The 25849-nt window shown below is 46.9% G+C and overlaps 1 protein-coding gene across 1 annotated transcript; it reads left to right on the top strand.

Annotated features, from left to right (window-relative positions):
• Nucleotides 1–916: 916 nt before the first annotated feature.
• On the top strand, nucleotides 917–25166 carry T265_14199 (hypothetical protein; the record flags this gene model as incomplete). The annotated part of the gene is made up of 7 exons (XM_009172506.1): nucleotides 917–1301; nucleotides 2847–3166; nucleotides 5190–5697; nucleotides 7670–7928; nucleotides 12464–12764; nucleotides 23017–23360; nucleotides 24914–25166. Coding segments are annotated over 7 exons (2370 nt in total), but the record flags the coding sequence as incomplete, so codon positions are not given.
• Between the last annotated feature and the right edge of the window lie 683 nt (nucleotides 25167–25849).

Below are 25849 nucleotides of genomic sequence, written 5' to 3'. Positions count from 1 at the left end.
CGGTGGCGCTTGAAAGAACATGTGCAGTCGTAAACCTCTTTGGCTGTAGGTGGTTCCACGTTCACCGTCCAGGGTTCTACGTCACCTGTGAGTTCCAGATGGGTGCCAGCTGGTGGTCATGACAATTGTTGTCATGGGCCTTTTCCATTTTCTTGGCTTTCTGTGTCCACCACACTTCACGGTCAGATTACACGCTCACCTTCACTTGACTGCCTTTACCGTCGAACCAGGCTTAATCTCACCCACTTGATTTATTGAAGCTTCCCGCCTACTCCAGTACTCACTTGAGCATCTACCTCGGCATTGTATGGGCACGCACCTTCGCCCTTTGGTCAAAATGTTCTCCGTCATGAGAATCTGGTGAATGCCGCTTCGTCAGTAGGAGCTGTATGATGGCCGGTCATCTCTCCTCAAAGTCCATAAAGGCAACCGTGCTGAGGCATTGGAAGGCTTATATACTACTTACATACTACTTGTAGTGTGGCAAGCTCCTTTATGTGGGTCCTCAAACAGCCCAGTAGTCAATAATTTCATTTCCCACCTGAGCCCACGCGGATGAAGATTATTCTGAATGAAATATTCAGTTGAGTGTTCAGGGAGTTCATTTGACGCAGATAGATATTTTCATAAAGAAAACTGCCCCGGGGTTGTTGAAAACTCTTGGGCAGCGAACGACCGGTTTCGTCCCTCTCTCGAATATCATACCAACTGAAAAGTGAGGGGGCCTTTTTGCAGTACATTCATTTGAAGAATGCCATAGATGAGAGATTCAATTTGGTCTCCGGTGAAAATCAAATTTATATGTAAATGGGTATATTTGTCAAAATCATTGGTATTGTTTCAGTGCACGACTGCATGAAATGTTTGACCAGGAAACCGCGGCTCGAAGTTCTTCTGGAATACTTTTTTTCAGATTCCGGTGGGAGCATTTGTCCAGCCGATATCGACTAGGCAACCACCAAGCATCCCAAGTTCGCCAACCAAAGAGCCAAGACCCTCAACACCCGCTGAAGGCGCTACCGCTCGTGGCACGTCTGATCGCGATCTGCCACCGATGTTTCAATCGCTGCCAACCGTATTTGTGGACTGTGAATCCGACTCACTGACGGAGATACAACATGTGAAAAAGGCTCCTTTCAGTCGTCACCTCCCTGTGTACGCGTCATGGAGTAATTTCAGCCGTTTCCAACCATGGACTGACATTACCCCATCAATCTCTGACTCTCTGCGTTCGTTCCAACGACATGAGCAGAGCTGTCTGCTCGCCGATGATCCGCCCCCTGCTAGTGCGCACGTTGAAGGTAGGCCCTGTTTTCAGTTCGATCAGATTACCGGGTCCACTTTTGGTCTGGTTGTTTCAAATGAGCATTAAATAGTGATTGGATATCGTTCGGCTTGTGTGTACATCCAAGCGAAAAATGTTTTGAGCTTTGTCAGCATGTGCACTTTCAATCAACGTGACCTTATTTATTTACATTTCTTAATATCAACCGTGTGCTGAATGAGGTCTTAATCAATTGTGAGAAACGGTGTTCATCTAGACACTTTTATGTAGAAAATTTTGACTCTAAGCCGGATGCTCAAGGACCTACCCTAATTCACCAGCACCCGAGTATTTTTCTATCCACTTCGTTGTAGACTGTGTTCTTCTTGAACCATTTAACGGTCAGTCAACTTATGGTATCCGTAGATGAGCTCAAACTATTCGGATCTGCTCTAGAATGACCAGCACAGTGGATCGATAGACCTATCATACAGCAGAACTTGATCTCACCTTATCGTATGCAACAACAGTTTGTTCGTCATCTGGCCCTCACTTACCAGTTAACTGATATTTGTGCTATCCTATCCCACGTGCCCTCATGTCCGTTTTGATCAATTATGGCGAGGTTAAATCATTGATCGACTGGTTCTGTCACCGAGTCTGTTGTAAACTGCCTTGCTGTTTGTGTTAGTGCTGTGGGTGGGGGGGGGTGGAGTGAGTCTCATGTTGTCCTTGTCTGCGGATCTACGCATATTGAATATAATGATGCTGGAAGATCACAAATGGTGTGTAGGGTCCACTTCCTTATCGGTGCTTCTATGACCGTGACAGTTAACATGGTGCCTGTGACCAGCAGCCTAAGTAACCATGAGTTGTTTTCAACACCATCGTCATCACTGCCGGCTGCAGAGCCCACCCAATGCCGCAATACGCGCTGTTCGGAATGGTACAATGGTTGCATCACTTACCTCGTCTTTAGCTAGCTTTATTCGTACCCACCTTGGTTTATCCGGCAAGTTCGACTGCAAATGTTGGAGTCCGGCGTTCCGGCTTCTGATATCCCTTCCGCTGTGGTAGACTGGATGGGCTAGTCATTGAGGCATGGTTCTATGTGATTTCATCAGTTGGGTTCTCCAAACGCATAGCAGATCAAAGTGAGGGAATGAATTCCTTTGAAGGCCGTTTTAGCCACCCCGCTGCCAATCCTGAACCCAGCCAAAAATAACCAAAATGTTCTCCATAACTGGTATGTTCTTCATCATTAGATGTTGTATTTATTCTGCTTCGGAATTACATTTGCAAGCATCGCCACCTGGTTTTAAATAGCTCTGCTGTTACGGAGTTAGCTTACAAACAGGAGGGTCCGTGGTTCGAACTCAACCCTTGCCTTTCGAATGCTCCTGTTTGGGCCCGACCAAGCTGCCAGTATCTTATCCCCCACGCTTCCTTCTGGTGGCATGGCAGCACCATAGGGTTGTATGGTGCAAATAAGAGTAAGCCGTTCGCCAGACAGTATCAGTTTGACCGACTGTTTAATTTGTCTAAACCTTCTGGCAACTATTCGTTGTTCACCCCGTTACAGCACCCGCACACCAGGCAGGACGAAGGGGGCAACGCAAATTTTTGGAGTGGAAGCCCGATCAAATCGACTCCAACATGGTCCGGCAGAATGCACATGCAATCAAATCCGTTGCCAACCCACTTTCGAAACCAAGGGCAATCGGAACCGCTGGCCGAATAACTGCTTCGCGTGAAACTACTGCAAAAACCAAAAAAACGTCCGCTCGTGCGCAAACAATCCCTATGGAGAGTGCACCAGCACTGCAAGGTACAAGTACAAACAGCGATGTGCTAACCAGACGCACGCGAAACGCCAGTGTGTCAGTTTCGTTGAGTAAAAAGGTACGTAGCTCGTGTGCGCACCAAAGCTGGTAACATTTGAGGTTGCAAAATTATCTAGGGTGCATCGAATCCAATCGTGACATTTAAAGGCACCGCGTCCCATTACCTCAGCATAAAAACAGCACACGTCATTGTGCAAGTGTGTGGGCCACCCAATCGATGATCCCGATTTTTCTTACTATGAAGCTCATTAAACATCCTTTGTTACATTGCTGTGCCCTTTGGGAACGAGCAGTAAAATAGCACCGGGGAGCGGTAGCTATGAAGCTCATTAAACATCCTTTGTTACATTGCTGTGCCCTTTGGGAACGAGCAGTAAAATAACACCGGGGATGCGGTAGCTATCGGTTTACTGTGTCGATCGTGCAACTCAACTGGGCCAACAGCAACGTCGTGACATGAACGTTAACGAATTTACTGTGCATGATGCCATCGAGGAGGTAATTTCTCCGTGTTTGTATGCTTGACGAAACCAGGAGTTTGTCCTAACGTTTCTCGACCTCTGTCTCTTTGCGCATTAATTTTCGCCTACTCATAAGTAGCTAAATGGCGTGCTGGTCTCCAGTCTTGTTTATCTGGCAACGAGGGTACATGAGGCCAAAACCGACAGCTCGGAGTTAGAAATACGTGGTGAAAAGTATTGTTTGTTCGGTTTTCTTTGTGGACTCTGATGAGCAGCACAAAACTCTCGATTGAATACTCTTTACTGCATCCTTGAATAACGTAAGCATGCATGGTTCTCGGCAATGGAAGGTGTTCTGGCCTAAGTTCCAGTGTTCTCTGGAGGATTATCAACAGAATTCCCAAAATTGGTGTAGCCATACCGCCGACGCACGCACATACTTCTGTGAATGCTACGGGGAAACCTGAGCAGGGCATCCATGGGACTTTCTGCCACAGCTCAGAATGAAGAAACTAGGATGGTCAGCTCCTAAGTCTGCATTCGTAAGTCTGAATTGGCCCTCTGTATCGACGACGGTAGAATAGGTCCAGCTCTTGAAAACCTTATTCGTACCTCGGTCAAGTGAACCTCATGCACATGTGTGTTCTTCGGTGGGCCGGGTGCTCTTTTCGATAAAGGAAAGGAATCAGGTTGATCGTCTACCAAATGTTTAGTGGAATCCCGCGCCTATACCGCTTTCCTGCTCGTAGTTAAGCGCTACTACAACCAAGAAGCCTATCCCGCAAGCGACTGTCCAGAAGATCGGGCCGCATCCAAGTAAGCTCTAATTGGCCGAGAGCGTGGACCCACCAGCCAATCTTAACTCGGTGTCCGCCCAATGCCGGTTATAAATGGCGCTGTACATCTGTTTTAGACTTGGCGTTAATACACGTTGTGCACCTTTGGTGGTTGCTTTGACGGAACGCTAGCTAAGCTCTAATTGGCCGAGAGCGTGGACCCACCAGCCAATCTTAACTCGGTGTCCGCCCAATGCCGGTTATAAATGGCGCTGTACATCTGTTTTAGACTTGGCGTTAATACACGTTGTGCACCTTTGGTGGTTGCTTTGACGGGAACGCTAGCTTGAAAGGTTCAGACCGAGAATCAAGCTGAGAAAGAATACGGTTATTACAGTTTCTTAGCGGGATAAATTGTTGTTTGTGTGGAACTAGATGTTCATTCCGGTTTAAGAGCAGCACTACATACTTCTCGTTATGCATGCCGTTCCACTGTTACTTTTTTCGCGTTTACATCGCTCTCATTTAAACGGTCCCCCCGATGTCCTGATGCGATTACTCCGGCGGGTCCACACCAGACGGGATAACCACTGGATTCGAGTTTCGCTCTGATTAATTCTCACTAGTACCGAATTTCCTTGGTCGTCCATGAGTTTGACCTGAGAAGTGAGCGTGTTCCCACTACTCCATCAGCGCACGTTTGTCGTGCGCTGAATCATCGCATCTAAGCAGGCGATGGTGTTCATTCTTCAGCGATGTGATTGGTTTGCTTTGTATGCTATGTCGAAGTGCCCGGCTAAAATTCCATTCACAACATATGCTCTGATGACGTGCTTCATTTCAGCCTCGCTATCGCCGCCCCTCTGTACCTGCTCGGACATCGTTCCAAAACATTTGTAAACCTGCCATATCTGCTAACCCAAAGACAGAGCGAATTTCTTGTGTAAACCGTCAGCAGGTGACCTCACGAAAACCATCCGGCTACGAGGTGAAAAAATGTTACGTACATGACCCTCCGCCCGAGGCAAAGTCCACACTCCTTGGGGCTGTGAACGGTCCCCTGCCTTCTTCCAGCAACTCCGTCGCACCAACAAATTCAAAGAGTGTCGAACTTGCGCTACTGCAACAATTAGGCCAATGGCGAGCTGCTAGATTTGGACTCCGAAGCCGTACCGATCCACACATCACATCAACTACCAGCAGGTCGTCCGCATTCAGCACAGCAAACGGTTGGAGTTCTAAGTTCCAGTCGACCGTGTCGGTAGCGGTTTCGGAGCATGTGGACTTCTCTGCTATTCATCCTGGTCCTCCGCCCCCAGTTTTCGAACAATCGTTCATGGACGACGACCTCGGTAAGTTTTATTATTGTTATTATTATATTTTATTTTATTTCTATCTGGACTTCTCGCTACCAGCTCTTTTGAATAAATAGTCCCAGCTACTAATAGTGCTAATATTGACACTGAAAGATCTGTAGTGAGCTGGACAACACATGACTTGGCAGAAAGGCGTCAAAGAGATCACGAGGCGTTTGGGTGTTTTTAGTGTTGTTGTACTTCCAGGATGGGGTTCCCGTGAAGCCTAGACAGGGGAAGTCGAGAGGCAGAGGTCGGATTTGGAGGTGCAGGCACCTCAGTATGCTTGACATAGGCCAGCACTAGGTCCCCTCCCTCACCCACCCTTTTTCTCTCCTTTTCACCCTAGGGCTTTTACTATATATATATATATATATATATATAGACGAACCTTATGGTTGTACGGCAGTGAAACATCAGTGCCAGCAGTGGTGTTGCTGGCTTTGATGATGCTGATGATGAGTGAGCTGATGGTTCTTACAAAGACTGTACTTCCTTTTTTTCACTTTGCATGGTGGATTAATGCGTTCGTGATCCTTTTCATTAGGCGTGGGCAACCTGCTGGCCTCTGATCCCTCCATGTTGGACGGTTGCTGCACTTGAACTGATAGTTTACAAACGTTTGGACAGTTTGGTTTCGCAGATCTGACCTTTCACTACTGCAGTCCTACACCACCATTAACACCTCGAAAAAAGCCAATCTAATCCAATCAACCAGTAGACCCACGCACAGCGAACGCTAGGAAAGCCGAACGAAACCGGTTGCCCCAATAGACGTGCACATATTCGTGAACTGAATTGTCTTCTGATATACGTATGCGACAAAGGGCGTAGCTGGTGAGAAAGCTACTATGTCACTTGCATAAGGTCTTCGAAAACTGCTGTTGTCAATGTCAGCTGGGAACGTGGAATTAGCAATGAACAGGTAGGCCAGATGATTCTGGGGAGTGGGAATTCTCTTCTGACAGATCCCGTCGACCACGCTTCATGGGGGCGAGGTGGCTCAAGTGGTTAGGGCGTGACTTTACTGACCGGAAGGTCCGTAGTTCGAACCCGACCTCTGCCTCTCGACTTCCCCTGTCTAAGTTTGGGCAGTTGCAACTGAAAGATTTATATTATTATTATTATTATTATTATTATTATCATCATCATCATCATCAGACGATCGTCATCCTGGCGGAGCTCTTGAATGACCGAAAGGCCACCAAATTTGGTACGGCTAAAACTTCCGTATTTGTGCATGGTATCTCTGGAACGCGACGCATCTATCTTCAGTGACACTTGCCAGGATGGCTCGAGAACGCAGCCAGTGACTGCACCGAAGTCGCCACTTTCAATGCCTAGTTGTGTAAATTTCACATGAGGACAACTCTACCCCAACTAACCGATTAGACCATTGTTCTCAATATACGGTTTCTTGAGTGGACGGACTGTAACAGTTGTCTGAATTCAATCATCCTAACTAATGGTCCTTGCAAGAATTTGATGGCCGCCTCACTTAGAAAAGTCCCACGGAAGTTCGTTGTAAGGGGGATGCGAAGATCGGGATAGTATTCCCCACTGTGCCACCTCTCTGTAGCCGCACACACACTGAAATGATTTTATGCTCAAAATTTGCGCACATCTCATATACTCATGTCATGCCCTAATATCCCCAGATCGTACAAAAGTAAAGACTTGACAAATACCGACTAGCCAACCTGGCTAGATTTCTGTTAGGTACCAGGTGCTTATTGATGAAGGCGTGAAGCTATTGGACACAAGGTTTGCCGGTAATCGTGGCATCCAACTGAGTTTTTAAACCCACCTATATCATATGACAATGTTCAGTCGTATACCCTACTCAGCAATTGTTCAGGCTGTTTTTTGGCAAAACTGAATTGTCCTTCGATATGGAAAATTTACTCCTTTCACCACCATTCTACATTTCATTCGCCTTCGATTCCCTCACTTTTGTGTGTCTATCTAGGTTCTACTGTTCCTTGGTTCAACGAACACCATGTTCCAGCCTCACTGGTTCAAAGACCATCTACTCCCACCCCCGCCGAAACAGGTCGTCCGTCAACCAGTTCCGAGGAATACAGTACCGCCCCCTATCAGCTCGGATCCAGTGGTCGTGATGCTGTTCCACTGGGATTAACGGACTACCATGGTGTGGAAGTAGCTTCGGCAGCGTGTGCAGGAGATGAGGTACCAGTTAAGCGCCGGAACGGCACCAATGAAGTGCGGTACGTTGATTGGTCAGGTAGCATTGTGTTAACCCTTATGCGCAGCGTCCCCTTTTTATACAAACGGGAGTTCGGGTATGCTTGACCCTACTGCAATCACCCTAGTAGGCACCACCCCGTCGCCAGTATTGTAAATTCAAACTAAGTCAGAAAACACGTAGGTAAGGACGCGGGTGTACTGTGTACATGCGGGCAAACAGGTCCGCCTTTTAACGGGTAAGCAGAAAACTGAGCCACTTATCCAATCATCTCACAAACAGTTCTCTAATGTATTGAAGGAAAGACACGCAAGCGTGCCAACCAATCGGACACTCACCTAATCAGCCCCTAAAGTCACATGCCAGATCGATCGTGGATTGACGAACGGACACACGCGCGCAAACTCTCTGACACACCAAAGCGGCTACTACACTTAGGATAGGTGGAGATGAGATGGTGCGGTTCACACAGGGGCATCGATGACGCATCGCGATCCATGGACGAAGATAACGATTTTGTGCACAGTAATAGCTAGCCAGTACTGAACTTCCTTACGTTACCGTGCGGTCTTTATTGAACGCTTCACAATCAGTACAGAGTTTACAATTGGATGATGGCGCGTGTTCAGTTGCTCGCAATTTAATAATGTGCTTAGCACAGTCAACTGCGTCGCATCACATTGTTGTCGCACCGAGTATATAGGCAACTTGAACCCTTGTGTGGTAGGCCGCTCACGTGACCCATACCTGATTCTACGCATCTTCCGCTCCCCATCTCTCGATTGCAATCGTCAGAAAATCGAAATGGCAGTTAATTTGGATGGTATCGTTCTCCCTCTCTACAAGAATCACCCTTTCAGGAGCATTCAGTCTCTTATTCTTACGTAGGCGTATTATTTAGCTTGTAATTTGACCTAAAAAGGGCCCAAATCGTTTGAGCATGCAGAATCTTCATTCTCTCAGCATTTTAAAGGTACACAAAAATTTAACGGTGGTTACGATCAATAAGTGCGAATTCACTCGCACTTTACCTCATCAGCGACGAAACCACACCCAAAGCATTACAGTTCTAAAAGCGTTCACCAACCCACAACCAAATATGTAGCGGTACAAAACTATTTCCCGGCAAAAAAACAAATGTCAGTCATTTTCTTAAAGGAAACTACTCACAAGGTTGCTGAAAACACGTCGACAGCCCACGACCGGTTTTGCCCTTCTGCTTTGGGCTCATCAGGTAGGCGCAACCTTGTGAGTAGTTTCCTTAATGAAAATATACTGCGATATCTCGAATATCGTGCCAACTGAATCATGAGGTGGCCTGTGTGCAGCACACTCAGTTGTAGAATATCATGAACGAGAGATTCATTCGAGTCCCCCGTGAAAATCAAATTGATTTGCAAATGAGTGCATTTCTCGAAATGTCAGTCATGTTTTTTCCAGTCGTATCTCGGATGGTATTTCTTGATCGATAGCCATTTTCGCCAAGTGCCCCATTCTGCTCTTGCAATAATGTTCCTGTGACGTTCTTGGACATTCTTCCGATACCGTATATCCTCTGGACACAGAAATTTCCTCGTATAAACCGTCTTCCGCTGATAAGTCAAGTTTTAATGCCGTTGATTTCTGATAGCTTTGTTTTGCGCCGTGAGCCGTACCTACTCATCGTCGACACCGAATGCTTCCGCAATCGATAGCTTAGTCGTCGCATCGTGTTCGAATGGACGCATTTTTCGATACGACTCAGTGGAGCTGTTGGTAAAATTGGCCGGCCGCGCTGGCGCAAAATGACGTGGGTCGCCTTCACCTGCACATTGGCAGTACGCAGTTCACGAAACTCGAGTGTTTCAAACCTCCCGGCGACTAGTTAAAGGCCAACTGCCAGCCCGCGGGCAGCTGATGGGCGATATAGCGCCATTCATCCTTCAGTCGCAGGATTCATGGTTACGTGTCGACCGGCTGCTTACGTCGAAAGTGTACGCAATTTATGGATTATCCCTCCTTTCCAGGCTACTTAGAGTCACCAATTGTGCTGATCTGATCCGGCCTGGGCCTTTCATCACCTACCAACCACTCTCCTGCAATTTGAACAAAATTCGGAACCAATTTTAATCACGATTAATCCACTCCGCTGTCCGATATTCAGACGTTCGAGCTGGATGAAATAATTGTGTAGAATTCACATGATTAACTCGAGTTTCCCATTAGATTCAGCCTGTAAGGAAATTGGAAGGTGCCTGATGTCGCTGTGGAGAATATTGACAGCTCACTTCATGTAATTTGTTCTTTGGTTTGATCGCTGTGCGAAGCTCAGAAATTCTGCTAAGGACGTTCCGCCTCGAGTCGAGTTGACATCATTATCATCCATGACATCGAGCATGCATGTTACAACTTTATGGCACACTATCATCGTCAGCGACAGGATGACATCAGTGTTCAGCACCGATGCTTCACTGTCGTACAACCATGATTTATTTGGAAGGAAAAAATAAAGGTGGACGGGGAAGGGACTTGGTGCTAGCTTGCCACATCCTCCAGGCGAAGACTCAATTGTGTCAGGAAACCTGCGTTGGGTAGTTGTGGCATTGTTCGGCTAGCCGAACCTATCGGTCAGCCCTAATCCTATGAGGCAAAGCGCTTATCGTAATTCAGCGAAATATGCCGATTTATGGGTTAATCTGGCTTCCTTCACCAGAACCTGACGGTCTGAAACTCTGTAGATTCGTGAGAAGTGCATGCTTCTACATAAGGACGAAACAGCTGCCCAGAGCAGCTGCGCTTTTCTGGCTAGATGTATCTTATCTGCAGGGCAAGTCCCTGGAACTTGAAAATATATTTACACTACTGACAAACTGTAAGTAACTCAGAAGGGGAGAAATTTACAAGTTATGTAGACCCTGGGAAAGCCGATCAACGCTTGGTCACCTGATGTGATTTGAGGCACTTTATCCTCCCAACTGCCGGCCTAACTACCCACTGATTAGCCACAAATGACCAATGAAACTACGAGTTAGCCAGTTAGGCAATTACGCTAAAGATATCAGACACGATTAGAAAAACGTATAAAGCAAACAAGAGAGGATGGAGATTAACTACCCAGCTATGATTCGTGTACGAATCCGCCAACATCGTGTGGTGGCTTTATTTCGATCTTCTTAGATAAAGTTTTTTTAGAGATTGTTTATCTTGTTTGCCTTTTCAGTTATGAAGGTAATCTTTCATTCCGGCAAGTGGATCACAAAGACAGTCTGATATTTTACTGTAGCTTCAAATAGGGAACATTTTGTTCAGATAGACCGCTCCTAGATATCGCTCATCATCCCAACTCGTTACTCATTGTCTTTCCAACACACTACTGCATTGTGACAGGTTTTTTGGTTGATAATGCTACATTTTAGCGTGTATTTCTCCACAGTGACGCTATCCATTAACTGTTCGGCTGTAACACCATTTCGGTTCCTAGCTGCCATGCCACCCAAAGGAAGCACGAGGGCTGGGATACTACCAGATTGTCTGAGCCTGGACAAGGGAAGCTGAGAGGCGGAGGTCGGTTTCGAACCACGGACCTTCCGGTCGGTAAATTCGCATTCTAACCACCTGGGCCATCTCGCCTTCCATGCCATCCATTAATTTAAGGCTAATCTGAAAATAACAGTCACTAGGCCTCATTACACTGGAATTTTTCTTTTAATTTTTACCATATATCTGCAACAGCTACCCGTAATGAGAGTACTGCATTTTTTCCCGAGGAGATGACTTCGGAAGATAGCGAAATGTCTCGTAGACTGAGTTTTATCCTCATGGATGGGAAGACCGATTTGAGCGGTATCGCTGGCTTCCTGTGTTGACGTGATCAACCTTTATTTGGATTTTGGATTTCCAAACCGTACTTTTGAAGTTGACTTGTATCGTTTTACTTCTTTTCAAGTGAAGGCTTCAGGTGTTCAGTACTCGTCCATCCATAATTGAATTCGCTAATGACAATCAATGGCTGTGCCACTGAAGATCGTGAAACCGAACAATTTTACGACGAATTTGTGTTGTACCTCTAGCGACGACAACACCAACTTTGATGGACATCGAGCCGTTATGTTAATCCATCGGCCAAACCAAGTTCGTTCTGAATGAACCCGCCGATGCGTTGATGAACCACCGGTGCCAACTGTCTAACATGACTGTCGTCGATGGAGAGCGTTTAGGTTCTGGTGTAAAATCCCCAATTAGAGAGTCCGGTTTCCTAAATATCTCCTTACGATAAAACGCTCCAAACGGATTGGTCGCATTACAATCCGTGTGTGACCCGAGGACTCATACTGTCCGATTTCCCACCCCCTAGAAATGGAAATACAGCGATGCTTTACAGGTGACGATAGCTTATATTTTCTAGTTCCCCTCAAAGTGGTGGTGGGATCTTTGAGTTTCCCCCTAGTCTGGGTGCATACCACCTTTACTATTTTGCCATCCTACCCACTACAAATCATACCTATGCCCGAAGTCCCTAATGGTTCTTACTGCACTTTCAAAGTGTGTCTCTCTGCATTCACCGTTCCACTCACACAGCTTTGTGGTCCCCGACCCTCATGATGTCATTCGATCCGGCGGGACTGCCTCTCAATCACACAACGAAACACAACCTCATCCACTACAGTCAGCTAATCGCACTAATCCAACCGTGACCAGCCATGCAATCCGAGTGCCCAATTTGGCTTCCCGCGCCCAACAACCAAATGATGCACTGTCAGCTCCAGTTCACACTTCTTCGGTCGACGTAGCCCGAGCTTCAGTGTATAAGACAAACAGACGGAAGCAACGTGATGAACAAGCTCGTCAGAACCGAATTCGTATGAAAGAATTTGATCAAGTAGGTAGATTGGTTGTATTTCACGAAATTATTCTTTGACGAGGTCTACTGGCATTCGCTCGTGGTTCTCATCCTTTGCCTCCGTGCCTTTTCTTTCCTTTCCTCAAACAGTCCGAGCTCTTTTTTATGCGAGTTTCTTAGAACTCACCTGTGATTGCCTGATCCTCACTGAAAACTAGAAACCATCTGTGGAAAGCGAAGTCTTGTTTGAATGGCTCTTCTTGGGAATGAAACATAGTGAATAAAAACATGTAAGGGAATATGTATCGCCTTTTGGCTATTTTAGCCCCAATAATAATACTGCGTTACCTAACTGCCCCACAGGACACTACGTGAGGACAGTAAGTAAACAGCGAATCACTGGCGTCGGACTGCTCGGATAGCGTCCCCCGTTTGCCATTTACGTATGTTCTGGATCTGCCCATTTCTCATCCACATCATTCGGGTTTGGACGATCCCGTCGCAATCATACCGTTTCGACAAAATATCACCGCTGAATTCCACTTTTTTCGCCCTTATTGGAACTCATCGGTAGCGTCCATTCTCGACTGATTGCGCTGAGTAGGTATGATGTGAACATGTGAACACATTCGTGCTATGCACGGGGAAATCAAAAAGTCACACGTTTATTTTTTGCAATAACGCGGCCAAATCTGAAACTAACCAAGTAATCTTGCCGGGGAATTAGCGAAGAACCAAATAGTAATGTGTTATCACGTCGGAATCTCCGAATCGCTACACCGGTCCCAAAAATTAGTACGAAATAATTTAATCCCAAAGTTCTTCGTCATGAGGTCTGACAGCGTCCTTCGTCCATCCCAGTTATGATGCTCCCACGTAATTCCAAGTTGCCCAGAACATAATTTTGGTCATTCGGACTGAGTGACTGCTATTTTAGCAAACAAGCTCGTTCAGCTGTGATGTACCCTTCCGGTGCCTGGCTATCATGCCACCCGAAGGAAACACGAGGGCTGAGATACTGTCACGTTGCCTCATCCTGGAAGTTGGGTTCGAACAACGGACCTTTCGGACAGCGAATTGCCCTTGAACCACCGAGCTGTCTCGAGCTCGTATCAAACGAAGGAAAGAATGAAAAATTGTATCGGATCAGTCCTAGCAGTCACGCACGATTGTTGGTAGTTGTGAGGAGGACTAAGTTGCGAGATGCTAACATTTCAACCCGCTTTCTTCGGCCCCAGACGTAAAGACACTCAGCGCTCATGAATATGGCTGTTATGCTCTTATCAACTGATCATCTCGGAGAAATCAGATCAGCTCCCGATTTCGATTGCTCATTAGTGTACGTTGGAAACAGGGGAAGGTCAATCAGTTGGCCTGCTCGCAGTAAGTGAATTTCAGTGCGGTCTCTCTGCCAGTGGTGTTGACCCACTATGCTGCAAGTTTCGAAGTGATTGATTTGTAAAAAAAATTGCATGATTATTCAGGGATCATCCCAATCATTTATGTGGGTATGATTGTCTGGGACAACTCCAGGCGACACGTCTAACACAATCACACAACCAAGCTCTATCTCTCACCCTCGATTGTAACACGATCATTTAGGTTATAGAAAGCAGAGCAATGGTAAATGCATTTTAAGGCGGACGGAAGTCTGTTGGATGTACGCTACGGCGCAGTGTGCCGCAATCTATTTAGCTAACTCCTGAGGCAGGCTTCAGGAATGTTTGCGATACACGCTGTGCTGACACGATAAATCGCGACCCAATATCGACTCCAGTGATGGACTTCACAGATCCCTTGGAGGACGAGTTGTTCTTTGTCGCTATCCACAGGGCCGAACCAGGTTTTGTGTTATCCTCTGAGATGACAACGTCATCGTTGACACTGCGTGGGAACTATGATTTATTTTGGTGATTTCAGCATCGCCCCTGTGCTACAGACGCCCAAGCCGTCGTTGGCGATGTCTCTAACACGTATCTCCTTAAATGCGCTGACCAGCTCGATCACATTTACTACTTAGGATGATGCAATCTTCTGGGCAGGTCGTGGGCTGTCGATGGATTTTCAGCAACCTTATGAGTAGTATATTACAAAGATATACATGTATCGCGATATCGCGAATATCGTAGCGACTGAAACATGAGTCGGCCTGGCGCAGCACATCCAGTTGCCTGAGAACATCACAAACGAGAGATTCAGCTGGGTTCCAGGTGAGTCGAAAAACCAAATTAGTTTGCAAATGAAAGCAAAAAACAAGGTTTGGATCATGCTGGCATCCTCCACTTGCCTTTCGACGATTCCTCCAACTGTGAAACAAAAATCCTCTGTAGACATGCACGCATCGCCATCAATTGGATCCGTTGGTGTCCCACAGTGAAACGTATTCAGATGAATAGAAAATCGTTGGAACATACTGGATTCGGTGAGGCGAATCAACGTCATCACAGACCAGTAAGTGATTAGACATTCACCGTGACCGCTTACCACAAGCTGAGAACACTATCTTCGTTTTGCGAATCGTATCCCAGTTAAGTGGGTACTGATAATTGGCGCTAGTAAGAGCGGAACTCGTGTCCAGTGCTTCCCCTGTTTGGTGAGGGCTCACCAGGATGATTGTGCCAGGAAAGAATAACGATTGTCCAAACGAGAGTCATGTGAGTGTGCATTCTACTTGGAACCGTTTCTCCGGAACTGGTCCAAATATTTCGCTTGAGATGACTCTGCAATTTCGTGTTCTTACTGTTCTGGTTTGTGAAGACATCAGAAGAGCTTGCAAATTGCAGCGGCATCAAATTTGAAACCGTTTTACCCTGTGAATATGCTTCACTGAGGAGGCATGTCTTTGAATTCCGCCAGTGTAATCCGCGAGCCATCTGTTCACTTGTTGGAATTTGCACTCACGTAACCAGAAGCTCGTTCGTCGTGAATCTCGTCTGTTCAAGGTCTCTGAATTCGTCACTGATCGTATCGTGAAATGCGCCTTGCAATGCACCCAAGATCTCATCCAAGTCGCTTATTCCTCATTAACTTGGAAGGTCAACCCACAATCCTGTTTCTTTTGTATCCGAGGGTTATTTTTGTTTGCTGGTCCCTGTGGAATTTTTCCTCACGGATGCGAGGAGCCTTCCTGATTCGTGAATCTTGCAAGTTTCCCGGTTCATCTTCAATGTGACGCTCGCCTTGGGCAGCCCTATGCAGTGCTTCCTCGGGTTTCTTGTATTGGACGCGCGTTTAATGCAAGCGATCTATTTTTTCCTACAGCCTGTGGAACCAGATCTCTGTGTGTTCGTTGTGTTGAGTGCTCGCCGTTTAGTGTCCCAAAAAATTGACCTGAAAAGCAATTGGATCCCGACATTTTGTTCTCCGACTTGAAGCTTGCGAACGAAATGCTATTCACTCTTTTTTCGAAAAAAAACGTGCTTTCAATGTTTTCAGCTTGAGTTTTCTTAGTTTTTCCTCCTGGCATGTCTGTTTCACTCACACTGTGTTTACATTTCTTTTTATTTTCAGGCTCGGCGAGAACGTCTCCTTCGACGATCAAAGAAGAGAACTGACCGATAATCCACTGCTAATGCTTTTGTTCCTTTGTTTCGCTTTCAGTGATCGCCTCTTGTTTATACCTTTCTTCCAAAAACATCAGTCACATTTCCCATTCCGGTCTAGTTCCTTTATGAGTTTGTTTTTGTTCCCGCTTACGTTCCGAATTTGTTTTTTTCTTTTGACGGGATTACTACTCTAGGTGAAAGTAATATTCATGCATTTGTGGTTGTTGGCGTTCGTTTTTTCATCCAAGCCATTAGCTGATTCATACTCTGGTATTCTATGCTTACATTGCTTTACTGAAAGAGGACTGGTGTCGCGATTCGCAGCTCCTTATGCTTCTGGCCTTTGGACTGCTGTTCCATCTTGTCGGACAATCAGAAGGCACGGTAACTTGAGACAACCTTCAATGGGTATGAAGGAAAATCCTTACAGACGTGTTTATAAACCTATCACAGAATTTTCTACAAGGTCAAGTTAGTAGCCTCTTGATGAGGCAAGTAGCCCCGAGCTAAAATTTCTCGATTCTGATTGGCCCGTATTCTGACCAATCGAAGCGTGTCTCCTGTCCGCAGCCGCCTAATCGACACGATATCCGACTATTTCCATCAGCTCACCTCCGGATTACTGCTCCTGATCGCCAGCCGACAAGCTTTGTTCATGTGGCTGACTACTCATGAATCGGAGAAACAATTTGTTTTGGTTAGGCGTCTGTCCTCTGGCCTTTTCAGATACGTGAATAATTAAAGCATGCTGTAATGGAACCGAATGCCGATCGGTCGAGTGGATGGTTTAATTGTTTTCTAAATCTAGCAATTTCCTTTCAACCAATTCATCACCAGTCGATGTGCATGCCTTGCTGTGTAGCGTGGCGGTACTGCGTGCTCGTAGCTTGTCAAGCCCCGTGGACGGGGCTCTTGTTGGTGACGTGTAGTGCACGAAATAAGAGTATGAAACGCCAAAACTAATGATGATTCTGAAACTCCCAACTTCCGGACGTGAAAGATCCCCACCCACCTGATTAGCAACCATCGATGCCTACCTACAGTGATGTGTATGCAAAAATTGCAGTCAGTGGACGGCAAATTTAAAATAGGGGTCACGGTACATTCGTCATTATCAACAGCAACAGATAAACTGCCACGTTCGAATTACGGTTTAGCAAAGACTGGAAACAAACTTGAAGGGTGAGGATCAGCGACAAGGTGCCTGTGCTTCGAACAGCTAGTTGCCGTTTGAGTTACACGCAATCAGCGTGATTGACTCGGAATCCCTTGTCCAACGGAGACTTGGCGTAAGACTATGGGTAAAATGTAGCTACACAGACTGGCTACAAGGAGACGGTGTGCTCGCAACTGTGGTATTCTGTAGGGTGGGTGATGTAGGCCCGTATCATGGAGACATCAGGCTCTCGAAATGGACGACAGCGTTTCACGATGGGTAGGCCTGCCCAGTACGTTTCCCAACCAACTTTATTTAGTCCTCTAGTGGTTCTGTCAGGTGCTCGCTGTTGCGCCACACCTTTGTGGACAAGTTGCATTTGGCCAATTGAGACCGTACTACGATGGCTCCAGTTATCAAAGTTAGAAGTCATCTAGGGTCTTCAGATTTGAGAATTCAAGCGTCCCAACCAGAAGGCAAAGCTGTGCACACAGCGTTACGGTCCCCAGAGATCTTGTTATCGTCAACACTTACACTACCCCCCTCTGTTACCGTACCTGTGTGACTTTCAAGATGCGCAAGCCATTCACTACGCTGTTCACTCTAAAGTTCCAAAAGGTCAGAAATTGAAAATTTGTGAACAATACTCTGAAAGTTCAAAACGGATATCCAAACAGGGGTTGCTTCCGATTTTCCACCTCGGGAAGATTGTGGGGACTGCGGATCAATAATCCACTGTCATGCTATTTCTTCAGGAGCTGTTTCGATTCCAGGATGGTAGTGCTGTGCGATTGAGAACGATAAACACAATGAAAGACAACGCTGCAGAACTATACTAGAGCTTTGACTAGTCAATCATAAACCGGAGATGGGGCGAGATGGCCCAAGTCGTTAGATCGCGAATTTACTGAACGGAAGTTCCGCAGTCCGAACCCGACCTCTGCCTCTCGACTTCCTCTGTCTAGACTTGAGCAACCTGGCACTATCCCAGCCCTCGTGCTTCCTTCGGATGGCATGGCAGCTAGGCACTGGAAGGGTGCTACAGTTGGACGAACCGGAGATATTTACGTAAAGAGCTAGAATCATATTCGAGGATATTACCCCCTCCTCCCGCGCTAAGATTAGATGAGAATGGTATTGTAATTAGGCATACCTTTAAGTTCAAAGAAGGTCGCCCATCCAACCGTAAAGAATGAAGATTAGGAAGGAAAAGGAAGGTTAGGAACTCGGTGTGGAGGAGTCCTGTGTCCTCAAGCTAAACGATCAATAATAAATTGCCTGACCGCTGAGACTAACTAAACTAACCATATCTGAGTATCATGTCGAAGAAAGACACCGTCAACAGAGCCAAAGTTTTGTGAACCGCACCAGACTTAAGCTCGACGGGTATCGACAAATGATCCTTAGCTACGTATGCAGGTTAAAAAAAGACTATGCGTCTCACTGGGATCTGTCACATGCCAGGTCCCCTACGAGTAGTATCACATGGTTCTCAACCAAGAAGGCGCGGAGATCAAACAGCACTTAGTTTGACTGAAGCCGCTTTCATTTCGCGTCCTCATGTCATGATGTATAATACTCGCTTGGAACAGAATGTACTTTGTTCGATAGACGATGGAGCGGCTCATATAATACATGTCCCATTTCTATGGAATCCGATCTCGTTCCAAAAAATTCAAACGATTAAGTCAATGCTAAATACCGAATCATCTCTGTCTCTGAATAACGATGATGAAAGCTTCACTGACGCAGTAGCCTGAGGGCGTTTCAGGCTAAGAAAGTACACTTGTGCCTCATAAACTGAGAGGAGTTAAGCTGGCTCAATCTGAGTGGACGGTTGTTCAAAAAATTCCACTCGTCGGTCTATTACTGGCTCGAATCAAGTGTCAGGTTTCCAGGTCTCCACCGCTCCTCTTTGTTCACACAAAGGCTTTGCCTGAGCTGACATTAAAGCGACCTAATTTCAACCTGAACCTATTGGGATGCATTGTCTTGCGTCGGCTTTTCCGTGCATGCTCTCGAAAACATCACAAACAGTTTCCAGTATTTTAACCAATCTGTTGTTCTCCCTATCCAGGTACGATCCATTTTCCATAGGATGGCCATTTGTACAACGCCACCTAACTACTTGTTCTGTGGATAAGTAGGCAGTTTGTTTTTCTGAGGAAATTTCATGAAATTATATCACGAGACGACAGTACGACCTGTGTATTTCAAGGTTTGAGCCCGGTGACGATGGGATCCGTCAGTACTTGGGAGTAGGTAGCGGCTGCGTCTAAGCTTAGTGCTACTGAGGAACAACCGGTTCTCAGTGGATGGCTGCAAAAAGCACCTTTCACGTTAAAAATCGAATGCAGTTGTAACATGTTTCTCTGCTGCGTTGTGTGCGCATTGAAGTTCCCATCTATCGCAACTATGTACGAAAGTCGCATGGTGGGTAAAAGGGTGACCAATCCTCATTGAAGGGGGGGTTCTCTTGACTAAATCTGCCTAACAACTTGTCAATTCGTGTGAGAATAACCCAAATAAAGAGCTATTGATATTTAAACTGGTGCAAGCTATCCTGGGTGTCGGTGGGGACGCACAGGCGCCCTTTCACGGGTATCTCTCCGAGGAAGGAGACTTCGGGTCGCAAACTCAGCAGAGTCCACGTACCGGAAACTCAAATGGGTTTTGGGGTCATCTTTCAAAGACAGCAAATACTATTCAATGAATTCGCTCGAGTGGATGCGAGAAACTTTTAGGATTTCGCGTGATAAAAGCCTTCATAGTTACATGAAACCGACTTCTGAATCATCATCGACAGCCTGACACCAGTGTTCAACACCGATGCTTCACTGCCGTACAACCATGATTTATTTGAAAGCCTTTTTGTAAAGAAAAGAATAAAGATGGACGAGGAAGGGACTTAGTGGTAGCTTACCACAATCATTCCGAGGTGCCTACACCTCCAGACATTCACTCAGGCAATCTGGATAGAAACTGACAACAAGAACGCCCCTGACATCGTTTGGCAGCCATACCTTGTAGTGTCTCCAACGAGGCACAGTGAGTATCACGTGGTCCTCATCCTGGAAGGCGAGTAGCACCGACAGCACCCAAGCGTTTCCTGATCTCCTTCATAATCCTCTGCCAGGTCAGGGGTTGACCACCTCTCTGTTTACGCCACTCTGAATTGGGCATGGAAAACAGCACTCTCTTCGGCAAACGATGGTTTGGCATACGCAACACGTATCCCAACCAATGCAGTTTCTGGCGCTGGACACATTCTTTGATTGAAGTACCCGTTACACAATCGAAAACGCGCTTTCTGAATAGCGGCAGTGCATGACATACTCGGATGTTGTTGTGCAATCGCCTGGTTGAAACGCCCATCCGTGGGTTTTACAAAAGGTTGACTGCTTGAAGGGGTGCGGGAGCGGAGTCAGAATTTGTATTTTCGTTTATCCGCCCTCCGGTGTGCGATGAACAATGCAACCCATCTGACGTCGCCAGGTTGATGTGACATCAAAGCATCGTTATCCGCCCAGTTCATGATTCTCGGTAAGCTCAACTGTGGCCAGGGTGTCCAAACGTGGGTCTGAAGACCAGTACTGTTTCGAACACCAAAGATTAACCAGGAGTTTTCCAATCTCGGCTCTACGTCGTAAAGGCATTCTCCCTACAACGTACACCCCCTTACGACAGCCAATTTGGACGGCTTAAATATTGCTTCACTTTCACACACTTCAATCCGGAATGAAAACGCAAAGTGATGTAGAAGCAGTCCCGTATTTCTTTGAATGAACTCGGCCTTGCAATGTGGAGGGTTGCATCAAAGGCAATCATTCTTGTGTTCAGCCCCTGCCTTGATTCTTAATGCCTCGCTGATTTCTTGTTCCAACGGTTGAAGTTCATTGAATTTGTGGATTTCTGTCCTTGAAAACTCCACTGTTTGACTCAGGGATCAATAGGGTTGGAGTACCGGCGGGAGTCCTCAAGCTCCACATGAAAATCAGTGTTGAGTAACCATTCCCTCAACCTGTTCAATGACCACCATATTTGACAGTTTTTTAACTTACCCCCCGTCTACAACTGATCGATTCCCGTCACATGCGTGACCAGTGCGTTAACCGGCAACATGTGCGTTCACCAAAAGGATCGATAACCTTAAGAACTTTTCTCTATGTAGCACTATCAACTCGTGACCTGCATTACTAGCGCTGTGAGTGTGTAGCTGACCGATTTTCAAAGCAGCACGCCGGTCGATATAAGCCTGCTTACGCAGAGCTGAAGCGTGCGATCGCTCAGAGTCAGCGTTGCAATCCGAACCGGTGCAAAACCCGTTTTTTTTTCTATGCAGTGACGAAACACGTTCATGTACGCCTATCACAGTGATTCCTGCAGAATGACAGGGAGAGTTACGCAGTTCTCAAAATCCAAGGAGTTCCCGTTTCAAGGCACTGCTCCTCTGACAAGGCCGGTTACTGACTTCAGAACACCTACAATTCCCTAAAACGATCTCCATTACCATTCGCTCAATCGATCCTCGATGCTGTTTGGCTCACGCACCAGTTTCTTTGACGGTACATGTTTAACTGTCGGACTTGTGGATGGTGTAGGGCGGGGGGGGGCAAACAGGACTAGGTGCAAGGTCGGATACAGATGGCCCGCTTTTACCAGTCAGCTACACGAGTTAACGGAACATCAGCTAGACCCTGGTGTACTGTAAAGAGCTACTTGTGCTCATCTATCAAGGGTCATTAGTGAAAGCTTCGTTTTCTCGCCAGTGGGGCTTGGTGAGGCTAGAAATGTAGTTTGAATGAAAGAGAAAAACCTCAACAAAATATATCTCCCACTGTAGCAGCTTGTTTGTAGTGTTTGAATTAAAAACGATGGATTTGAAGTTGGTTCTCTGAAAAGACCCTACCATGTTGTGAACGATGGTTTGTAGCATTCTTTCGATGACTGCCCCAGGCAAAAACCAGTCTTTAACATTGCAAGTGGTCTGTGGGACGAAAACACCAGAACTACTATAACAGCTCAAATTTAGTTGAAGTGGTCGGTCTTTAATGTAACCATCTAGGTGAAGCACGAGGCAACTTTTGGGCGGTAAATCATCATAAACGAAGAGTTTTCGGTAGTTGTATGAGTGAAAGGAGGGATGCCCTTCTCTGCGAATTTGTTTATTTGCAAACACGAACTAATCCGTTACACACCATTAGATTCGAAATTAAACATCTCATCTGTACAAAGTTTTGAAACGTTTAACTTCAGCACACGTCCTCTTGGACTTTTTTGGGTATGTGGTGCATTGCCGATCCGCTGGCGTCGTTGCCTGTTGATTTGGTCAGGCTGCCGCCTCGATCCACCGCGACAGATGTTCCGTCACCGACTGTCAACGGAAGGAGGCCTGTGACATTAACGGACCATAACTCGCCGAGTTCTGAGACAGCCTCTATCGTATCCTCTTTCATCAGCTGGCTCCGCTTACAGGACACCACATAATTTATCCCCTCACTTCTCATCCCGGGTCAGTAGGCCCTCTGCCGAAGTAAGCCGTACGTCTTGCTGCGCCCTTGTATGTCACCTCGTGGCATTCGACTATCAGCTTCCGTCTCAAGCACAACATCCGAATCTGTGGCGTTCCAGAAAATTATGCCAGCTCCACTCAGACTCAGCCGATCGAAGTGACTGCAACGTTTCCGATTCCTTGTCTCCCTCTCAATACTTCTCAATACTCCTTCCATCCAACAAGTTGGCTGCAACCTTCCGTAACACAGGGTCCTGCCGTTCGAGTTGCGCCGACGAGGCTACTAACACCAATCATGATCCTAAAGGTTTCCTCTTCAGCCTCTGGTCTCGACAGCCGGATCCTGGAGTACTCTTGCAACCGGAGTGCTCAGCTCACGAGCTTTCCGCGAGGATCTCTGGTGATTCTGATCCAATCCAGGGGTTTGTGATCTATCTTGACATGAAATTTTTGTGCCAGCATGTTTGGCCTCTACTTATCCAGGGCCCAGACGATCACTAAACATTCTTTCTCAATAGCTGAGTACTTCCTCTCAACGTTGGTCAGGACACGACTGATATGTTCGATAACTCAACTCCTCTGCTTTAGGTCTGCGCCGATACCTCGATCACTAGCGTCCGTTGCACCAGTGAGCATCCCTCCTACCCTGGGCAGCATGAAGGTCAGTTGCTGATCCAACATCCGCGCTTTGACACGCTCGAAAGCCCCATGTGCTTCTCCGGTCCAGTCGAATTTCCGATTTTGACCTAGCACATCGTACAGTGGTGCAGCGATCGTGTTGAAATCCTTAACAAACCGGTTGTAGAATGCTGCTCGTACAAGCAACTGCCATAGAGACCGCTTTGAATGGGGAACGGCACGATTCTTGATCTTTGCCAATTTTTCGGGCAGTGCGCTAACTTCTCCGTGACCCACTTTATGCCCCAGCAGTGTCACCGAACTCCGAGCGAGCTGTGTCTTGGCTTCATTTATCCGCAGGTCAGCCTACCGGACCCGCTTCAATACAGCCTTCAAGTGAACTGCGTGTTCTGATTCCGAATTGCTGTACACAACGATATCGTCCCCGTACACGACAATATTCTGTAGTCACTTCATTTAGCGAAGCGTCAGGCGCTGGAATGTGAATGGTGCTCCGGACAAACCAAACGGCATTCGTCCAAATTGATATTGGGTGCCCGCAACCATAAGCACCGTTTTCTCTCGGTGCTCTGACCTATTGGCTAGTTGCCAGAATCGGAAACGCAAGTCGAACACCGTGAAATACCGGTATTGCTGGAGCGAATCAAAAATCTCCGCAACGGAAAGGACGGTCGGTTCGTTCAAATGCCGGAAATTCACGCAAAACCGGTATTTTCCGTTCGCCTTCTTTACAAGCACAACTGGGGAGTTGTACGCACTGTTGGCTTCCTCGATTATGCCACTTTCCAACATCTCTGGAGCTTGTTTACGGACCTCCTCCCGTAGATGGAGTGGCAGCGAACGGGGACCCCAAGGTCGAAAGCACTCGGACGAGAGGGGAATTTTGTGTTCATTCCAAACGGATCTTCATTGCCTGTGAACAGTTCGGCGTATTCCTCGACCACAGACTGTACTGATGGCACATCACAAGGCGCAAGCTTTCGGACATGCAGTTAGCTCACGGCAGTGTTTGGTTAACCGAGCCATACTTTGTCACCACGCTTTAGGTCCACCACGGATTCTACGCTTTTAAAGAAATCAGCTCCAAAAATTGTCTGCTGTATCTGGGCTGATGGTTTACATTCAGCCTCGTTACCACTCGGCCGCAGTGACACCTCTGCTCCTGTGTTAACTGTGCACAGCTCCCTCTTCCCATCTATCTCGATAACGTAGCGTGTCACCGCACTAATCGCAACCCACCAGAGGAAATTAGAGTAATTCATAGCGTTTTTATTGACCGGTGACCGGGTACCATGAAAATGACTCTTCCATCGTTGTAGCATCGGCTCGTTTAAAGGTGTCTAAGCGAATCTGTCTCAATAGCGACAAGCTGGTCCGCAGGTACCCCACTGCTGAATCATCGCTGTTCTCCTGCGGCTGCAAAGTGGCCAGTGGTGCCTCGGCCAATTCCCGTACCAGACGCACCAGCACCTCCACACTCAACTAGTCAGTTGCTCTTCCAACCGCAACTGGGGACCAAGTGCGGGCTGCACTCCTTCAACGAAATGGTCAGACAGCAACCGCTGGCGCCATCCATCCAGTTTCGGCAAGGTACGATCTAATCACTTGTGCAGCCTAGCGAAGTACAGGTCACATCATGGCCCGTCCTGGCCACCTTGAACCGCCTCATAGCCTCCTGGCAGTCGGCCGGTATGTCAAGGCCCGTCCTGGCCACCTTGAACCGCCTCACAGCCTCCTGGCAGTCGGCCGGTATATCAGACTCCACTGCAAGAGCTCTCTTCGCAGCGGCCCAGTCCACCTTTCCAAACCCCCTTCTGGCCGCATCCATGGTCACCTTCGCCCGGCCTCTGAGGAGGGTCTTCAGCACCGCCAACTTACCCTGGCTGATCTCCAGTCCAACCAACGTCCTTGAAATCCTCCAGGAATATCCCCCCCCCCCCCCCTCAAAACTGCTTTGATGACGGGATCTTCATCCGCATCCCGGTCATGGCACCAAATGAAAGAAGCAAAGTCCTTCGCCGCGAAGTCGTTCATCAGCAAACACGAAATAATCAGTTACACGTCAAAAAGACTGCGATCCACGTTGGAGGCTTATTTAGCGTTTGTATCGATTAACACACTCCGTCCTCGGTAGATTTCCTGTGATTTGAACAACTACCTGGATTCCAATCTTATGTTCTTCTTGAACCAAACTGGACTGTTTTCGAGAAATAAACTCACTTGCAAATCAATTTGTTTTTTAAAATGAGTGTATTTCTCGAAAACGGTCCTA

Source organism: Opisthorchis viverrini (genome assembly GCF_000715545.1).
Source record: "Opisthorchis viverrini unplaced genomic scaffold opera_v5_157, whole genome shotgun sequence".
Classification (NCBI taxonomy): Eukaryota; Metazoa; Platyhelminthes; class Trematoda; order Opisthorchiida; family Opisthorchiidae; genus Opisthorchis; species Opisthorchis viverrini.
This window is presented reverse-complemented; position numbering and strand designations above follow the sequence as displayed.